Here is a 16,503-nt window from a genome sequence, read left to right on the forward strand (position 1 = left end):
AAGGATCCATTAAATTGATTCAACATTGATTTGTAGAGTTTTAAGCACAGTATTGTTGGTGAATTTCAGTGCAACACCTTTGGCTAAGTGTTGAGGTGTCTTTAACACCCTGTTGCCTCAAAGGTTAAAGAGACTTTTTTTTCTTCCTTTCCTGAAACCCCTGAAACTGTAGTTTAACCTGAACATTTTGGGTGAATACGTTTAATTGGTTTTCAGGGCTGTTTGGGTTTTCTGCTCGGATGCGGTGTTACTATTTTACTACACATAAAACAAACAGTACATGACACAGGCTTTATTCTCGCATTGTCTATTTATTTGTTATGAAATATTTACTTTATTCCCAGTGGTTGTGTAGAATTTGGATTACAACCAAATCACCTTACTCTCTGCAAACGGACAATACACACAAAGAATGATCTCTTATCAATCTGACACATTACAAGATCATTGTGTGTTCATGGGTATCACAGCTTGTGGTGCTACAATTCTATTTGTGAATAGTATTTATATTGTGAATTGGTGTTTATGGTGTTTGTAAATATTAACAAAGAAAAGCGCTCTTAGATAAAATGTGTGTGTGTGTGTGTGTGGGGGGGTACGATTATTGCAACAGCACTGAACTGAACAAACTGTTTTATGTAAATCTTTTTAAGCACTGTTATTTTTGCAATTTCACTCCCTCCTTACACACAAAACAAAACACACTTCTACATCAATAAATAGAGTCTGAAAGAGTGCAAAAAAATACAGTGCACTGTCACTAAAGTGTCTTTTTAACATCACTGTTGTGGCATCTTTTTTATAACAAAAGCCTATTAACATTTTCAAAGTCTAATGTTTTCAAATGGAGATCATAAATAAACGATAGGTGAGTCTATATTAGAGTTTAGATTCTCTGCCCGAGCCTGAACTTGACCCGACCCCACCCACAGGCCGGGTTGGGGCTGATATTTCCCGCCTCTATCCTCTGGCCGGGCCCATGATCAAGCATCAGAAAGCTATCCCATAATCAGAAATATTATATATATATATAATATTTTTTTTTTTTTTTTTTTTTTTTTTTTTTTTTGCAAAGTAGGCATAAGTAGCTAACAAATGTGTTAAAAGTTACATTTCGTCATTCGGATCCATTTGCGATCCATTTCATTCTGAATAAACTAACAACACAGTTTACATGATTTGTAGGGATAGTTCACCCTGAAAAGAACATAAAGCCATGTCAAGCCTATGTCAAGTCACCTTTATTTCTATAGCGCTTTTCACAACACAGCTTTAAAGCAGCTTTACAGTGATGATAGGAAATTAATTTTGTTTTAGATGAAAAGCTTAATTAATTTCTGTTGTAAAAACTGATTTCAATATGTAAAAACACATTTAAAAAAAAAAGAGATTTCATCTCTTAAATGTCTTCGTGTGTATTTTGGTCATAATTTAGACTTTTTTAAACTAATTTCAGCTTTTTGGTAAATGGTTAATGGACTGCATTTATATAGCGGTTTCAACAGACCCATGGCCATCCAAAGCGCTTTACATATTGTTCACATTCATACACCAATGGCGGTGTCAGCCATGCAAGGCACCATCCAGTACATGAAGATGACAGAAATGCAGAGGTAATGAGAAAAGGCCCAGACAGATATGAAGAGTTATGGAAAAAGAGCATTACAAAAAAGGGGGAATTGAGGAAAATGAGCAGATAAAGCGAGTCTCCTGCTCTGAAGGCCTCAAATTAATTTGTTGTTGCAATAAAAATTCATAAATGTATTCGTTTTTGCAACATGAAAATCAGTTTGACCCAGTCGTTACTGCAACACCTATATTTGAAAAAAATACCTTGTTTTTCTCTACAGTAACCAATTGTTAAGGTTACATTATCGACATGTTTTGTTGCAAAAAAATTAACACTTCAATAAAGATAATTTACATTTGAAATCAATGTACTTTAAAATGGCAATAATTGTCATATAAAAAAATATTTTCTGTGGAATAAAGAAAATCATAAAACCCCCAAATTTAAAATGAACAAATCTTAAAAATAAGTAAATGTCTTACATTTTTATAGAAATTAAAATAAGTGCATACAACGAACACTATTGTAATGTTGCAGTGAGGACATTTTGTAAAGAGATTAAAACAATGAAAAATAAACATTCTAAACTAAAATCTTCAATATTGCATATTTTTTTAATATGCATTACAGCAAGTGATGGTAATAAATGAAATCAGAGTTTAAGGTGTTTAAAATTGCCAACAAGTGTTACTAGGATTTTAAAATATATATGTGTAAGTAATACATTTACTGGCAAGACTCACAAAACGCTCTTAAAGGGGAGAAAGTGGGCGGTTCTGAAAATAACCTTTGGGGGTTTGGCAAACGCAGAGCGCGTTTATTTGGCCTTGGCGGGCTTCTCGGTCTTCTTGGGCAGCAGCACGGCCTGGATGTTGGGCAGCACGCCGCCCTGAGCGATGGTCACCCCGCCCATAAGTTTGTTCAGCTCCTCGTCGTTGCGCACCGCCAGCTGCAGGTGACGGGGGATGATGCGGGTCTTCTTGTTGTCCCGAGCAGCGTTTCCAGCCAAGAATAACATCCAAGTGAGATACTCGAGCACAGCCGCAAGATAAACAGGAGCACCAGCACCGACTCGCTGAGCGTAGTTGCCTTTGCGGAGAAGCCTGTGAACACGGCCGACAGGGAACTGCAGTCCAGCCCTGGAGGAGCGAGTCTTACCCCCAATTTCCACCGGCTGCGTTACGGCTCCGTCACGGCGGCGGAGTCAATAGGTTTCCATTAAAGTCAATGAGTGTATTTCCACTGAATGCTTTACAGCTGCGTTCCGACTCCGGCGATCCGCAGCCCTCCGCATCAGATACGCAGAGCTTCTATTTTTGCCGGATGCCGGAGCGCTCCGCAGCACTACAGGGCAGAGTACGCAGGACAGGAAGTCGAGTGACAAAACAGAACAGCCAGAAACAAAATAAAAGATCCGTTTAATTTTCAAAATAAAATATACCGCGCTCATTTTTCCCTACACTACACCTTGAAAACGTCATAATGGGCGGAGACAGGCTTGTTTTAACCCCGTTGACACAATGGATGAAGAAATGCTGATTATTGAGGTACAGAATCAACCCATCATCTATGACCCCTCACATCCTTTTTATAAGGACAACATTAAAAAGGATGCGGCGTGGAAAACTATAGCAGAAGTGATTGGTGTGGATGGTAAGTCACTATTTTTGTCCAAGAAATAAAGATAGAAAGCAAATAGCTAGTTATGTACTCGTAATGAGGAGTTATATAGCTATACAGGTTAAATATCGCGCGATCACACCAGAATTCGCGAGATTACATGGGGCCTCGTGACGTCAGCTGTCAGTCATGACCACAGCCGTTCCGCAACAAATCCGGACCTGGTGGGTATTGACGGACGACGGAACACGGAGCTGTCACGCAGCGGAGCTGTTCCGCAGCCGTAACGCAGCCGGTGAAAATTGGGGGTTAGCCTTCGCTCTGGCTTTGCCACCGGTTTTGCCTCTGCCGCTCATTTTATCCTATCAGTTAACAGAATGATATCTTCTTCTTCTTCTTCGTTTTTATTGGTGGCTCGCAATCACAAATTGAGCATTACTGCCATCTACTGAAGCAATGAATCAGAGACTTGAATTCCCTTTACCCAGTCTTATCAGAACTCAAGCTTTCGATGTTGCTGCGTGTTCAGCTCCTCCATCTACAGCCGAAGTCCCTCTAAGCCCAGAGATATAGTAATAACCTTAGTTAATTCATAGAATATAGATTATTATTGAGTTCTATTTAAAAATTGTATTAATAGACTATCACCTCTTACTGGATTCAAAATCTCTTTTAACGTTACTTGCTGCTCACAATTTTTTTGAAGTTCATTGATTAACTTACTTCTCTCCTCCATATATCTATTACACTGAATAAGTACATGTTCTACAGTTTCTCTAACTCCACACCAATCACACAGTCCTGTTGGATGCTTCCCTATTATGTTCAATGTTGAATTCAGCCCTGTATGTCCCAACCTTAGTCTTGAAAGAACACAATCTTCCTTTCTTCTCCCTCTTGAATTCCTTCCTTTACCTACCATTGGTTGTAATAAATGTAGATGTCTGCCTTTTAACTCTTTATCCCAAAACAATTGCCAACTTGTATTTATCCCCTTTTTAATTATTGATTTAATTTCAGCTTTACTATACAGAATTTGCATATCTATATTCTCCTTTGTCATTACTTGTTTAGCTAATTGGTCTGCTTCTTCATTCCCTGCCACTCCTGAATGTGCCGGAACCCACAAAAACTGAACAGTCCTATGTATCTGTTGCAACATGTATAATAACTGAAGGATCTCCAAAACAATATCTTGTCTAGTTTCAGACTGTTGAGCTTCCAGACATAAAAAAGCTGAACTTGAATCTGAGCACACTACTGTTTTATTTATCCCCATTTCATATATTTTATTCATTGCTATCAAAATGGCTAGCAACTCTCCTGTGAATACCGACACGTGATTAGATATTCTTTTCCCTCCTGACACTTTCAGTCTTGGAATAACATCCGCTACTCCCACCTGACCATTCTGTGGATTCTTAGATGCATCTGTAAACACTTGAACATACTGTTCATAATTAATCCCAATATATTGTTTTGTCAATTCTGCCTCTAGTAACTTCTCTTTATCTTGTCTTTCTTCCAATAAGAATAAATCAACTTTTGGTTGTGGTAAAATCCATAAAGGTATCGTTGGTATTATTACTGTTGGGATAACTCTGTACTCATTTAGTTGCATCTCCCGCACTAAATCTTCAATAATCCAACCAAAACTATGAACTTTCTTTTTTCCATGTTCCCAACAAGTGTCAAGTAACCCTTGTATTGGATGATTATCCTGTTGGCCTTTTAAGCTGGCCCAATACGTCAAAATCAATTGTTTCCTTCTTAGATGAACTGGCATTTCCCCCATCTCCACCTGTAACGCTGGGACTGGGGAGGAGGGATAAGCTCCACAACAAATTCTCAAAGCTTGTGATTGTATTCTTTCTAATTTTTCTAACTGTGATTTAGCTGCTGAGCCATATACCATACATCCATAGTCTAATATTGCTCTAAACATTGTTGAATAAATGGTTCCCCTTCAAGGGAACTCGAGCTGCGTCACCGCTTTGGGAACGCCCCTGCGTGATTGCGTCGTGAAGCACGTATGTCATCAGTCCAATAGAGAGACGGAACGTCATAGGCGGGTGACGTCATAGACCCGGAAGCTATAAAGCACACCGGCAAACACACGCCGTTAGCTTCTGTTGCCTTCAACAAGCGCTCTGTGTTATTCTGTCCAAGTGTCTTTGTGTTGTGTCTGAGTTCAGACTGTTTTGTTACGTTTGCACTATTCACCACATTGATACAAGAGAAAAAAGTATGACGAGCGAACAGCGTTACAGACAGTGTGTTCCTCCCTGCTCACGTTACATCACGAGCGGGGATACACACTTGATGTGCGTTGTTTGTTTGGGAGAGCAGCACGCGCAGTCGGCACTCGAGGGTGCCGGCTGCGAGCATTGTGAGGCTCTGCCTCTTCGTGTGCTGCGATCCCGCCGGGCGCTCTTCGAGGAGGGCGTCCCGGTTAGCGCTCCCCACGGCACGGGTCCCGCTGCTGCTGAGGCTCAGCGGCGACTCATGTCGTGGGGTTCGCAAAAGGATCTGACGGAGGGGATGGAGACGGGCCCCGCCCTATCTCTTCCTTCACCCGCCAGATCCAGCGCTGCCTCTCTGGGATCGGGAGCCCGCTCTGCGGCTTCTCCCGCCCGGGGAGCGGCCGCGATACTGCAGCTATCTTCCTCCGAGGAGGTTGATGTCTGTAGCATCGATGCAGGGGGTGGAGACTCGTCACTTCATTCCCCTGCAAGTGAGGAGCTTATGGAGGTGCTGAGCAGAGCGGTGGCCAGACTACACATTGACTGGCCACACGAACATCATGAGCGAGCTGCCGTAAAAAGCAGACTCGACGAGCGCTTTCTCCCCGCGCACTCTGTTCAGCCTCCTCGAAGGAGTCTGCCGTTTTTCCCGGACCTCCACACCGAGGTGTCGAGGTCCTGGAAGCGGCCCGTGTCTGCACGCATTTTCACCCCGCAAACGTCTGTTTATAGTAATATCACGGGGTGTAAGAGACACGGTTACGGTCAGCTGCCTCGGGTTGAACAGACGCTTGCGAGCCATCTGTCACCCGAGTCTGCGTCAACCGTAAAGGCTCCGACTTTGCCCACAAAACCTCTGAAAGTGACATCATCGTTTGTGGGCAAAGCATATTCGGCAGCAGGTCAAGCCGCCGCGTGTCTGCACACTATGTCTATTGTGCAGGCATATCAGGCTGATCTGCTAAGGGACCTGGGGGAAAGCCACGAGATCGGAGTCGATACTATTAATGAACTTCGATCGACTGCCGATCTCGCTCTCCGTGCCACCAAGGAGACGGCCCGATGCGTCGGCCGTTCTATGGCAGCCCTAGTGGCCACGGAGAGACATTTGTGGCTTAATCTTACGGACATTAAGGAAAGGGACAAGAGTTTTTTGCTCGATGCGCCGCTGTCTCCGGAGGGCCTGTTCGGTGACGCTGTCACCACGGTTACCGACAGGTTCCTGGAGGCGAAAAAGCAGGCAGCGGCGCTCAAGCAGTTCCTTCCCCGTAAGCCCCAGGTCTCGTCTGCTGCTGGGCGGGAGCAGCAGATGCCGAGTACGAGCTCCTCACACAGGGCGCAGCAAAGAGTGAGTGTCGCCACTCGTACACCCCCGCAGAAAGGGTCGTCGGGTGCGCGGCGCTCACAGGCGCAGCCTTCTAACCCCAGGGCTGATCTGAGGACAGTCATTGTGGCGAGGAAGGCTGCGTCAAAGAAGTCCTGACGCCTCTGGGCCCAGGACAGTGAGGGTGGTCCCCTCCGCGGACGCACGATGCTTACCTCCGCGGTACCCTCACGGGGTCAGTCCGCCAACCCCGCCCGAGTGCCGGGGCGCGGAGGGGCCCCGCGGGTCATTCGAGCATGGCCCGCACCCTCTTCGGAGGGAAATTATGCCGTCGAGTCAGTCGTTCCCTGCCGGTTCGCCGCTTCAGGGCGCTGCACTCGCGGTGCAGAGTACATCAGAGACCAGCCTCGAGAGGCTGGTTCCCTTAGTAGATTTTGTGTCAGAGTGGGAAAATCTGCCTCACATATCTCGTTGGGTCCTGCGATGTGTAAATTTGGGGTACGCGATTCAGTTCAGATGCCGTCCCCCCAGCTTCAACGGGGTCCTCTCCACTGTGGTGGACCCGGTGCAGGCTCTGGTGATGACTCAAGAAGTACAGACTCTGCTGCAAAAGGGGGCTATAGAGAGGGTTCCCCCCCCGGACAGGGAGTCAGGCTTTTACAGCCGGTACTTCATAGTGCCAAAGAAGGATGGTGGGCTGCGCCCCATCTTGGATCTTCGCGTCCTGAACCGAGCCGTGGCAAAGCTCAAGTTCAGGATGCTGACACTCAAACAGATCGTGTCTCAGATCAGGTCCGAGGACTGGTTTGTCACGATAGATCTCAAAGATGCGTATTTCCATGTCTCCATCCTTCCGCAGCACAGGAAGTTCCTGAGGTTCGCTTTCAGGGGAGAAGCGTACCAATATCGGGTGCTTCCTTTCGGTTTAGCCCTTTCACCCCGCACGTTCACGAAGTGTGTGGACGCTGCTCTGGTCCCCTTGCGTTTGCAGGGGATCCGCATCCTCAATTACATCGACGACTGGCTGATACTAGCACAGTCAGCGCGTCTCGCGGTTCAGCATCGAGATGTTGTTCTCGCGCATATGAGGAGGTTGGGGCTGAGGCTCAACTCCAAGAAGAGTGTTCTCTCTCCTGTGCAGAAGATCACTTATCTCGGGGTGAGTTGGGATTCGGTCGCTATGCAGGCTCGTCTGTCGGAGCCTCGCGTGGGGTCAATCCTCTCAGCCGTGAAAGGGGTGAAGCTAGACCAGCCGCTCACTGTAAAGCAGTTTCAGAGACTGTTGGGTCTGATGGCAGCCGCGTCCAATGTTATTCCTTCGGGCCTGCTGTTCATGAGGCCGCTACAGTGGTGGCTCAAGACCAGGGGTTTTTCCCCGAGGGGGAACCCCTTTCGCGTAATCAAGGCAACGCGGCGGTGTCTCCGCACCTTGGTTATGTGGAAGGACCCCAGGTTCCTGACCCAGGGCCCGTCGCTGGGGGCACCGTGTCAGCGTACTTCTCTGACCACGGATGCCTCCCTGACGGGCTGGGGGGCGACCATGAGTGGTCGCTCGGCCCAGGGTCTGTGGCAGGAGCACCAGCGTTCATGGCATATAAATTGCCTGGAAATGTTGGCGGTGTTTCAGGCTCTGAAGCACTTCCTGCCGCATCTCAGGGGCCATCATGTGCTTGTACGCACAGACAGCACATCGGTGGTCTCCTACATCAACCATCAGGGGGGTTTGAGGTCTCGTCGCTTATACAAGCTGGCGCGCCTTATCCTCCTCTGGGCTCAGGGAAAATTGCTGTCAGTCAGGGCTATGTACATTCCTGGGCGGTTGAACGTGGAAGCAGACATCCTGTCGAGGCAGGGGCCAAGGCCCGGGGAGTGGAGACTCCACACCGATGTGGTGGAGCTCCTTTGGGAGAAGTTTGGCAGGGCCCAAGTGGACCTGTTCGCCACTCACGAGAACTCTCATTGTCATCTGTGGTTCTCCCTGTCGCCTCCAGCTCCTCTCGGACTGGATGCGATGGTACAGGAGTGGCCGAGGCTGCCCCTGTACGCTTTCCCCCCGATCGCTCTACTTCCGGGAGTTCTAGAGAGAGTGCGCCGGGACGGGGCCCGTCTCCTTCTAGTAGCCCCGTTCTGGCCGGGCCGGGTATGGTTCTCGGATCTGGTGTCTCTCCTCGACGGCTCTCCCCTGGAGATTCCGTTCCGGAGGGACCTTCTCTCTCAGGCGGGCGGAGTTTTTGTTCACCCCCGCCCGGAGTTGTGGAAACTGTGGGCTTGGCCTCTGAGGGGACCCAGCTCATAAGTTCCGGTCTCTCAACTGAGGTTGTTGAGACCATTCTACACTCCAGAGCTCCTTCTACGAGGAAACTTTACTACCTGAAGTGGAGACTCTTCACCTTATGGTGTCGAGATCGCCTGCGGGATCCAGTTAACTGCCCTGCGAGCGTGGTGCTGGAGTTCCTGCAGGAGAGATTCTCTGCTGGGTTAGCCCCCTCCACACTAAAGGTGTACGTGGCGGCCATAGCTGCTTACCACACTCCTTTGAGTGGTGTTTCATTAGGGCGACACCCTCTAGTAACTCGTTTCCTCCGTGGAACCTTGAGGCTGAGACCTGTGACACGCACCAGGGTGCCGGCCTGGGACTTATCCATCGTCCTTCGAGGCCTTTCCGAGGCTCCCTTCGAGCCGCTCGAGGAAGTTCCTGAGAAATTTCTCACTTTCAAAACTATTTTTCTTCTTGCTATTTCTTCTCTTAAAAGAATTGGGGACTTGCAAGCCCTCTCTGTCGCACCCTCGTGCTTGGAGTTTGCCCCGGGTATGGCTAAGGCCTTTCTCTCTCCGAGGCCCGGGTATATTCCTTAGGTCCTCACTAATCCTGTGAGACCTATTGTGCTCCAGGCCTTCTGTCCTCCTCCCTTTGTGACGTCAGACCAGGAAAAGTTAAATCTGCTTTGTCCAGTTCGCGCCTTAGACGCCTATATCCACAGAGCTGCCCTGTGGAGAAAAACTGATCAGTTGTTTGTTTGCTACGGACCTCCATCCCGTGGGGGTCCGGTGTCAAAGCAGAGGATGAGCAAGTGGGTAGTCGAGGCTATCTCACTGGCTTATGGGGCGGCCGGACAGCCTTCTCCTTTGGCTGTTCGGTCCCACTCCACTAGGAGTATGGCTGCTTCCCAAGCTCTCTTGGCAGGGGCCTCCCTGCAGGAAGTGTGTGATGCGGCGGGGTGGTCCTCGCCGCATACTTTTGTCAGGTTCTATGAGCTAGACGTTAATACTACTCCGGGGTCTCGGGTACTCGCCTCGTAGCTTGCACAGGCGGGCATCCAGACTCGCATGGGGACGTGGGTATTCTCGTTCCCAAAGCGGTGACGCAGCTCGAGTTCCCTTGAAGGGGAACGTCTCGGTTACGACTGTAACCTTAGTTCCCTGAATAGGGAACGAGACGCTGCGTCACCCGGCCATACTCCTCGCATGCCCGCAAGTGCCTTGTTTCAGGCCTTCTTCAGAAGCTAACGGCGTGTGTTTGCCGGTGTGCTTTATAGCTTCCGGGTCTATGACGTCACCCGCCTATGACGTTCCGTCTCTCTATTGGACTGATGACATACGTGCTTCACGACGCAATCACGCAGGGGCGTTCCCAAAGCGGTGACGCAGCGTCTCGTTCCCTATTCAGGGAACTAAGGTTACAGTCGTAACCGAGACGTTTTTAATGCCAATCTGTCAGCTCCCCACTCACGTCCAGAAATACGCCTCATTACATTCAAAATCTTTTTACTTTTTCCCTTCATCTTACTTATGTGATTATTCCATGTAACCTTTGCATCAAACCACATACCTAAAAATCTTATCACTTTAACTTGTTCTAACTCTTTATTATATAATTTCAGCTTTAAATCTATACTTCTCCTTTTATTTGTAAAGAAAATATATTTAGTTTTATCCACTGAAAATTTAAAACCCCATTTATAAGACCATTTTTCTACATTTATTAAAACTGTTTGCATTTTATTAACAATATACTCAACATTCCTACCTCTAATCCACAGTGCTCCATCATCTGCAAACAAAGATTTATTTATATTTTCCCCTATTGTTGCAAAAACATCATTAATCATAATTATAGATAAAAGAGGACTTATGACACTTCCTTGTGGAGTACCATTTTCAACTCTTCCCTCCCTTGAAATGTAATCTCCAACTTTGACTTTAATATTTCTTTCAATTAAAAACTCCTTAATCCAATTATATATTCTTCCACCTATTCCCATTTGATTTAATTTAATTAGCAAACCCTCTTTCCATAACATGTCATAAGCTTTCTCAACATCAAAGAAAACTGCTGTTACTGTTTCTTTATTGATAAAAGCTTTCCTAATATCTGATTCTAATTTGATAATTGAATCCATTGTTCCTCTTCCTCTTCTAAAACCACTTTGATATGGAGAGAAAAAGTTATTCTTCTCCATATTATACATCAACCGTTCAGTAATCATTTTTTCCATTAATTTACATAAGTGTGAAGTTAATGCTATTGGTCTATAATTTAGAGGGTTACTTGGATCTTTACCCGGTTTCTTAATAGGGATAATTAAAGCTTCTTTCCAACCCTGGGGTAAAACCCCTTCCTCCCATACCCTATTATACAATTCCAGAATTATACTCAACGATTCATCACTTAACTTTTTTAACATAACATAGCTTATTTCGTCTTGTCCTGGAGTTGAAGCCTTAGTGTTTGTCAATGCTCGCTTTAGCTCTGGAATTGAAAACAGAGCATCTAATGGGCTATTTGTAGCTCTCTTTATTTCCCTTATGTATAGATGATCTATTAACATCTTCTCTCTCATATCCTTGCTTTCCTTCCTCAGGTTTTTTGAGCTGTTAACTTTTGAAAATTCTTTCTTGAACATTTCTCCTTTGTCTTTATTACTTACTGCAATTTCTTCCCCAATATTTAACACTGGATAATTATATTCTCTCCTAATTCCACTCATCTTTTTAATCATATTCCACACTTCCTCAACTGGAGTATTTTTCCCGATATCCTCACAAAATCTTCTCCAATACTCTTTCTTCACTTCCCTTATTATTTTCCTAGTTTCTGCCTGAGTTTTCTTATATATTATCATATTTTGCCAGTTATGAGTTCTCTTCAATTTTTTCAATGCCTTCCTTTTCCTTCTAACTGCTACTGAACATTTCTCATTCCACCATGGAACTATTTTTCCCACTCTCTTTCCTTTACTTTTTGGAATGCATTTACTTGCACCATTGTGAATTGTTGACACTACCTCTGTATATATCTTCTCAATTCCTATTTCTTCATTCACCTTTATCAATTTCAATCTTTCCTCACACACTATTTTGAATTTTTCCCAATCAGCTCCCTCATACTTCCACTTTCCTGTATTTCCTTGATTAACATTTCCTATCTTATTATTTACAATATAACTAATTATAGGAAAATGATCACTCCCAATTGTACAATTCCTTAGAAACTACCAATTTATAATTCCACTCAGTGAATTTGAAACAAATGTTAAATCTATTGCGGATTCCCTACCAGTATTTACATCCCAACGTGTGTAACTCCCATCATTTAAGCAGACCAAGTTTTTCCTTTCTATTACCTCTTCAATGATTGATCCATTTGTATCTGTTAATAATCCACCCCATAAAGTATTGTGGGCATTAAAATCACCACACCATATTACTCTTTCTCCACTTAGTCCTTTTATTTCATCCATATTGTTTTGTACTATTCTTTTACACGGATTATAAAAATTTATTATAACAAAATTCTTCATTCCAGACCATATTTCTACAACTATATACTCCATTGTCACCCCTTTCTCCACAACTCTATAAGTTATTCCTTCTTTTATAAATGTAACACAACCGCCACCTTTACCATCTTCCCTGTCCCTTCTCACACTTACATACCCCTTTAGCACAAAATCTAACCTAGAATTCAGCCATGACTCTTGTATACATATATCTGGCTTTTCTTTCATTTGAACAATATATCCTTTAAACTCTTGACCATTTGCACAAAGGCTTCTAGCATTCCATTGTAAGACAATTAAGACATTTTTTATCCAACCCATAACTCCTGGCTTGACTGAGACTCTGAATTGAGACTCTTCCTAATGTCTTCACACTTCAAACCCTTAGAAACCTTTCTGCTGCCTTGAGAATTATTTGTATCTTTTCTGTTCTTTTTTCCGTTTGAGCAGTACAATTGATCATCTCTACCATAAAGAGCACAAATTGTTTTTTATTTACCAACATTGTCTCTTCTGTTACTCCCCCCTCTGCATTTTTTCCTGTATCTTCACTCATCTTTTCACACACCATTCGTTCTGTACCACTAAGCTTATTCCTAACGCTTACTACTTTTGCCGCCTCAGCATAAGTTCGATTATTTTTGACTTTCTCCTGTTGTACTTCTGCTGCCCTTTTCCTTACCTCACACCCACCATATGCCGCATTATGCCTTCCTCCACAATTGCAACATTTCAAACCAACTCCTTCATCACACTTCCCAAATTCATGCTCCCCTCCACAACGCGCACATCTAATTTTAGCTTTACATACTGCTGCAGTATGTCCATACCTCTGGCAATTATAACACCTCAACGGTGGGGCTATGTATTCCCCATCGAGTAGCTGATAAAACCCATCTTAATCCGTTCTGTCAATTCTTTCCCTTCAAACTTTAGACGCACTGACAAGCTATCTATTCTTCTTCCATCTCTATTCATCTGTAAACGGACTGCATCAATGACCTTTTCTCCATCTAGATTATTTTTTAATTCCTCCATGTTAATGTCACAGGTCGGAGCGGACCACCACTACTGTGAGTCTCGCTCCTCCCTAAGTTTCCACCCCGAGGAGGTCCCAAAAACACCCCAACGACCAAGACCAGACAAGAACAGGTACGTTAAAACAATATTTATTTATTTAAAAAGGTATAGGAAGGGGGAAAGGGATACTTTAAAAAGAAAGGCCTAGCTCTCTGAGACTGGAGAACTTTGCTTCTGAGCCGCTTCTGACCCTCTCACAGGAATGTGCAGATAGATCTCCCCGACTTCCTCCTCTTCTCCACACGCGAAGAATATCCAGAGCAGTCCACTGGCTCTCAGCTTTGGGCGTACAGGTGAGTATACAGGGAAGTACACTGGACTCTTGGCTTTGGCGTACAGGTGAGTATACAGGGCGGTACACTGGGCTCTTAGCTTTGGGTGTACAGGTGAGTATACAGGGCGGTACACTGGGCTCTTAGCTTTGGGTGTACAGGTGAGTATACAGGGCGGTACACTGGGCTCTTAGCTTTGGGTGTACAGGTGAGTATACAGGGCAGTACACTGGGCTCTTAGCTTTGGGTGTACAGGTGAGTATACAGGGCGGTACACTGGACTCTTGGCTTTGGGCGTGTAGGTGAGTATACAGGTGAGTATGCTACGCTTATAGCTGGAATGGATGCAACTCACAGACCCGTGGATAGGCGGACGTCAGGCCTTAGTGCGTCAAGGCTTAGGTGTCGAAGGAGGGCGTATTTGCACACAGCGGACTTCTAGCCTTCCTCACTAGGACAGACTTCTAAGGAACACGTTGACGTGGACTTCCCACACGTAGTAGAACAGTCCCACGACGACACAGAGCCTTTGGCTCACTCCTGCGGACTGGCAGCAGATAAACACACAGAGTTCCTTTTACAGTATACTACTTCAATGAACATTTAGGGAGAGATACAACACCTCTTCGCTTCTGACAAGCAGGGCAGATGTAAGTACAGGTCGAGGCTGCTACACGCTGGGCCTAGCGTGCCCACAGATGGTATTACCAAGGTGGGTAGATCGAGGTAGAGTACCACACTATGTGATGTGCTGCTCGAGTGGGCCAATCGCTTCCTTCTCCCCTCTTCCAACAGCGGGCCAAGAGATCTAGACAAGGGCGGACACCTGAAAGCACTCAGACGTAGAAGCATACACAGAGACAGCACATAAGCTCTTTCTTCGCAGCAGCCAATTCCAACTTCCCCTCCTTCGATACTCCACACAATATTCACAGCAAGCTCTTACTTCATACAGTTGCCACGCCACCACCAGGTGGGGGAAAGGGTTAATGAGTCACAGTCGGGTGAGTGTATATATATATAAAACAGTCGCCCACCGTCACCAATTCACTTCCTCTAATGCAGGGCCTCCTCTTCAGTCGGGGGTGTGATCGCTGACAATATTAGCACAGCACAACACTACAATTCTTCAAGTGTACACACGTCAAAAAGACTCACCCACTGCACGCCACACACTCACGGTGAATTAGGGTCAGGATCACCACATTAGGCTGGGAAATAGGTCCTGGATAGTGGAAAGGGTCGGTGCGGAGGATGACCATATGGAAACGTCGAAACCACGACCTTTCAGGCCGTGCTCAGGGAGTAGGGAGCAGTGAACAGTAGGGACCCTGTCGAATGAAACGCACCCTGAATTCATGTTTGAACTGATTCACGATAAAGAGCTAAATGAGACGCTCCTTCTGTTACTCATGAGTTTCACTGTGTTTACTCACACAACGCTGATACATGTTAGATAAGCAATGTAATGTTACATTTAATAATATATCATTCATTCTGCGTTGCTTTAAACACTTTAAATGCTTTAAACACAAACCTTTCTTCAGCAGAATCACAACAGCTGCAGGAGCGCGGCGTGGCCTTATGACCTCACACGTATATACCAAAATAAAAGTCTCATTCACAAACTGTTGTCTAAAATTACAGACGTGCAAAGAATTTATATAATTTACCTAAGAAAAAAATCTATTAAAAAGATGGCTAAATTCAGAGTTGAATGTATTATTGAAATATATTTAATAACACAATGGTAAGTTAACAATACAGTTCACATTGAGAGTGACAAAATATATAAGCAAAACCACAATGCAGTCACTTTTTTGTGTGTGTGTCTGAATAAAGTACTTCTCATTACTAATTACTGATTCAAAAGTTTATTAATAATTATAATAATAATAATAATAATACAATTATATAAAACAACTAATTTTAAATAAGAAATTATTATTATTAGTTGCAGTTTTGGTTTCCCCCCTACATTTTCATTTCAGTGCATCCCTAATTTGAGTAATAGACTATAGTCTATAGATGTTATCATTAAACATTTATAAGACGATTCTTTCAAGAATTCCCCAAATAAGTCAATAGATCCCAATTCTTATACTTGATAAAAAATAAAAAAATAAAAAATAATAATAATAATCATAATAATAATAAAGGTGAACTTTTTAATTTCCCCCCTACACATGTAAAGTGATATGTTTTATTTATTTACCACAACTGTCCTGGGGGCCCGTTTCAGAAAGAGAGGTAACTTATACTCAGGGTCAGTTACCAGGGTAACTTCTGTGAAATTGGTAAACCCAGAGTTTCTTTCGGTCTCCTCCCCCCTTATAAAGCTCCTGCAGTGTTTAAATACTTTATTAATTCATTCACGCTACACAAATGCTTTTCTTACTGAGTATTTTTTTCACAAATATCTAAAAAATCTAAATTACATCTAAAATAAGCACATTTGACTTAAAACAAGTACAATTATCTGCCATTGGGGTAAGGAAAATAATCCTAATGCAAACGGAAACAAGATTATTTTTCTTACCCCACTGGCAGATATTTGCAAGATAAGAAAAAATAACTTAAATTCGACCACAAGACTTAATACCATGTCATTTTC

The 16,503-nt window shown here is 44.3% G+C and overlaps 1 protein-coding gene across 1 annotated transcript; it reads right to left on the reverse strand.

Annotated features, from left to right (window-relative positions):
- Positions 1-2,387: 2,387 nt before the first annotated feature.
- LOC307121967 (histone H2A-like) lies at positions 2,388-3,546 on the reverse strand (the record flags this gene model as incomplete). Its single annotated transcript, XM_079809758.1, has 2 exons — positions 2,388-2,729; positions 3,505-3,546. 2 exons carry the CDS (start codon positions 3,544-3,546, stop codon positions 2,388-2,390), a joined length of 384 nt encoding a protein of 127 aa, XP_079665884.1.
- Between the last annotated feature and the right edge of the window lie 12,957 nt (positions 3,547-16,503).

The sequence above is a fragment of the Gobio gobio genome (assembly GCF_949357685.1).
Source record: "Gobio gobio genome assembly, chromosome: 25".
NCBI classification, from domain to species: Eukaryota; Metazoa; Chordata; class Actinopteri; order Cypriniformes; family Gobionidae; genus Gobio; species Gobio gobio.